The 4584-nt window shown below is 39.9% G+C and overlaps 1 protein-coding gene across 1 annotated transcript in view; it reads right to left on the minus strand.

Annotated features, from left to right (window-relative positions):
• Positions 1-4584, minus strand: part of DNAH12 (dynein axonemal heavy chain 12) — a 245562-nt gene that overhangs the window by 172519 nt on the left and 68459 nt on the right. The window contains 2 exon segments of the mRNA XM_017894137.1: positions 2946-3105; positions 3107-3187. Of these exon segments, the coding sequence (XP_017749626.1) occupies positions 2946-3105; positions 3107-3187 (241 nt within the window).

Genomic DNA, 4584 nt, shown 5'->3' on the forward strand with positions numbered 1-4584 from the left:
CACATGCACACGTATGTTTATTGCAGCACTATTCACAATAGCAAACACTTGGAACCAACCCAAATGTCCATCAATGACAGACTGCATTAAGAAAATATGGCACATATACACCATGGAATGCTATGCAGCCATAAAAAAGGATGAGTTCATGTCCTTTGTAGGGACATGGATGCAGCTGGAAACCATCATTCTCAGCAAACTATCACAAGAACAGAAAACCAAACACTGCATGTTCTCACTCATAGGTGGGAATTGAACAATGAGAACACTTGGACACAGAAAGGGGAATATCACACACTGGGGCCTGTCATGGGGTGGGGGGAGGGAGGACGGATAGCATTAGGGGATATACCTAATGTAAATGACAAGTTAATGGGTGCAGCACACAAACATGGCACATGTATACATATGCAACAAACCTGCACATTGTGCACGTGTACCCTAGAACTTAAAGTATAATAAAAAAAATAAATAAATAAAATCATATACATCATATGCTACAGTTTATCTAAAAAGATAGAAGGATAAGAATATATATTCGCATTGTTATATATGTAATAAAACTCTGGAACTATACACAAGAAGGTAATAACATTGATCACCTGAGTTATACAGGTGAGAACCATGAGGAGACTTTTCAGATACATCTTTCTCTATTTTTTAGACCATGCAAGTGTATTCAACATTGAAAATAATTTTTAAGTTAAAAAAAAATCAGGCAGTCATGAAATCTCTGAGACGACTGGACATAGACAGGAACAATGCTTGCATCCAATCACAGAGTTTGCGCTCTGGGCATGTTGACAGTGGAAATTTAAGGATGTATTACTGACTGTCAAAAAAACTGTTCTTATTCTCTCTTTATAAATGAGAGGACCAAGGCACAAGTGGCTAAATATCTTGCTCAAGGTATGCCACTGCCAAGTGGAGAACTGTGCTATGACTAAGCAGTGTGGTTCCAAATCCTTCCCAATAAACTGTTACCCTGTGTTGCTGCACTTAGTGTAGGCTAAGTGGTCTGCCCTAGTAAATTTATGCCCTTTTTTTTTTTTTTCGAGACAGAGTCTCACTCTGTTGTGCCCAGGAGTGTGGCGGTATAATCATAGCTCACTGCAACCTCAAACTTCCACCTCAGCCTCCTGAGTAGCTGGGTCTTCAGGTGCAGCTGAATTTTTTTTTACCATGCCTGGCTAATTTTTTATTTTTTGTAGAGGTAGGGTCTCACTATATTACCCAGGCTGGTCTTGAACTTCTGGCCTCAAATGATCCTCCTACCTTGGCCTCCCAAAGCACTGGGATTACAGATTACAGGTGTCATCCACTATACCCAGCCTGCTTCCAAACCTTTCTATTTCTCCTCATTAGCACTTGATGATGAGAATAGCTCTATCAAGGCTTTCTTGAGTAATTTTGGAGTCTTGCTCTGTTGCCCAGACTGGGCATGCAGAGGCATGATCTCAGCTCACTGCAACCTCCGCCTCCTGGGTTCAAACGATTCTCCTCCCTCAGCCTCCTGAGTAACTGGGATTATAGGTATGTACCACCATGCTCAACTAATTTTTGTATTTTTAGTAGAGATGAGTTTTCACTATATTGGCCAGGCTGGTCTCAAACTCCTGACCTCAGGTGATCTGCCCACCTCAGGCTCCCAAAGTGCTGGAATTACAGGCCTGAGCCACCGTGACTGGCCTTGAGTAATTCTTAAGATTCAGAATCCATAGGTCAACAATTTATCTGGACTCAAAAGCCTTCATCTAAGCATTTTGCAAATGCTAAAATTTTTTAATGTATTCATCTAGGAAAAATAGTTATAACCTCACTTCAAAGTTTGGATTATGCTGAATTAATGGTAGGCTATTTATCCTGTTTGTTTAGTTTTATTATAGTAAATTATAAACAATGGTATACTCTTCCTATGTTTTCCATAGGAAAATGACTTAGTGTCATTTTCAGAAAGTATGCAATCTGCCCTAATAGGTCTAAGCAATCTTCTGCTGCCTTTCTTGGGCCAGAGGAACTCTTTCCCCCAGTTTTGCCAGATCTGGCTTTATACATGTATTCTCCTTGATCTGCCCCAAACATGGCTGCCATTCACCACCCAACCAGCCTTTCCTACGCTCCATAGTGGTGCTTCATGATGAGGAGCTAAAGTTGTGGGAATGAGACACCAAAACATCAAAGATGCAAACAGATGTAATTCGAAAGATGAGAGGAATAAAGTGCCCTTACCTCTTCCTCCCAAAACCAATCACTCAGCTCTGTCACAAATACCCATGCCTAGAAGAGAGGTAGGAGTGAGTCAGAGCTTGACCAAGAGGCTGAGGCATAATAGCGGAATTTAAAATCTTATTTTTTCTGATTGTTTCTCCTCAGTACCTTCATTTGGCCATACTCCTTTGATTACAAGTGACAGAGACCCAATTTATTAGCAAAATGGGAAGAAACAGTGTCTTCTTCTTGAGCCTAGGAGTCTGAGGCTGCAGTGAGCTATGACTGTGCCACTGCACTCCAGCCTGGGCAACAGAGTGAGACCCTATCTAAAAAGTAATAATAATAGGCCAGGTGTGGTGGCTCATGCCTGTAATTCCAGCACTTTGGGAGGCCAAGGTGGACAGATTGCTTGAGCACACGAGTTCAAGACCAGCCTGGGTAACACAGCAAAACCCCATTTCTTCAAAAAAATTAGCCAGGCATGGTGGCTGTATTACCAGCTACTCAGGAGGCTGGTGTGGGAGGATCACTTGAGCCCAGGAGGTGGCAGTGGCAGTGAGTCACCACTACACTCTAGCCTGGGCAACAGAGCAAGACCCTGCCTCAAAAATTATTAATAATAATAAATAATAAACATGTAAAACCAGAAGACAGGCTTTATAATTTATATATTAGGCAACAGAAAAGTTGAGAAGATAGCTATAATATTAAAATGTTATTATATACATTTATACCCTAAAAGCTTTTATCTGTTCCATGACTGTACTGCACATAGTGAGAGTAGGATTCTCTTTTGGTTCTTCTTCAATTTTCTCTTCTTCCAAAGACCGTTTTCTTGCTGCCTTTCTTTTTTCTTGCAATTCTTTCTTTAGCTTCGTTTGGAAAACTTTAGCGTCTTAAAATTTCTCGGGAAAACTCTTCCACATCAGCCTCCATGCTTTCCCCGTTGAGGTCCAAAAACCCTCCATCCATCCACCTGAATTGAAAGAAAAAATATTATTAAACTCAGACTTTTGGAGTTTGAAGGGGCCTTAGAGATCCTTTAGGCTAGACCCCTTGTTTTAAGAGAGAAAAATGGGGCAAGAGCTATTAACAGTTTTTCTCAGGCACACAAGTAGAGCTGATGGTAGAAAGACAGAACTAAAATAATCATTTTGACTATGCTGCATGTGCTAAAATATGTATCAGATTATAAATGGATGACTAACAGTACCCAAATAAAATGCAGATTCACATTACAGAAATGCAAATCAAACCACAATGAGAGACCATCTCCCATCAGCCAGAATGGCTATTATTAAAAAGTAAAACAAAAAAACAAAAAACAGATGCTGTGGAGAAAAGGGAATGCTTATACAATGTTGCACTGTTGGTGGGACTGTAAATTAGCTCAGCCACTGTGGAGAGTAGTTTGGGGACTTTTCAAAGAACTTAAAACAGAACTACTATTTGACCCAGCAATCCCATTACTGGGTATATACCCAAAGAAAAATAATCATTCTACCAAAAAGACACATGTACTTGTCTGTTCATCGCAGCACCATTCGCAATAGCAAAGACATGGAGTCAACCTAGGTGCTCATCAACAGTGGATTGAATAAAAATAATTCAGTACATATACACCATGGAATACAATGCAACCTTAAAAAAGAATGAAATCATGCCCTTTGCAGCAACATGGATGCAGCCGAAGGCCATTATCCTAAGCAAATTAATGCAGGAACAGAAAACCAAATACCTCATTTTCTCACTTTGAAGTGGGAGCTAAGCCCTGGGTATGCATGGACACAGAGATGGGAACAACAGACACTGGGGACTACTAGAGGTGGGAGAAAGGGAGGGGAGCAAGGGCTGAAAAACTACCTCGTAGGTGCTATGCTCACTACCTGGGAGATAGGATCATTTGTACCCCAAATCGCAGTGTCATGCAATATACCCATGAAACAAACCCGCACATGTTTCTGAATCTAAAATAAAAGTTGAAATTATAAAACAAAAATAAAAATAAAATGCGGATTTGACTCCATACTTCTAATTTTGGGGGTAAACATTAGTGAAATTAATCTATTGTATTAAAAAGGGAATTGACTCTCAGAAACCAAAATGAAAACTCATATATTATATATACATTTTTCATGTCAGAAGGGTAATGTGCTGACATTGTAACAACGTTTGAGGGAGGCCACACCTCTCACACATGAGCATGAAAATCCAATCATTATGCTCATAAACCAGAAAAGGATCTCAGATATTGTATTAGTAAGGTTAGTGGGACCTTAGCAGCACTGGATGCTTCTCCTATATGGTACCTGGTTCTCTTTCAAATGGACATATAAATCCTACTTTTAAACACTTAACCAAAAAAAAAAAAAA

This window comes from Rhinopithecus bieti, unplaced genomic scaffold (genome assembly GCF_001698545.2).
Source record: "Rhinopithecus bieti isolate Rb0 unplaced genomic scaffold, ASM169854v2 scaffold_21649, whole genome shotgun sequence".
In the NCBI taxonomy this organism is placed as follows: domain Eukaryota; kingdom Metazoa; phylum Chordata; class Mammalia; order Primates; family Cercopithecidae; genus Rhinopithecus; species Rhinopithecus bieti.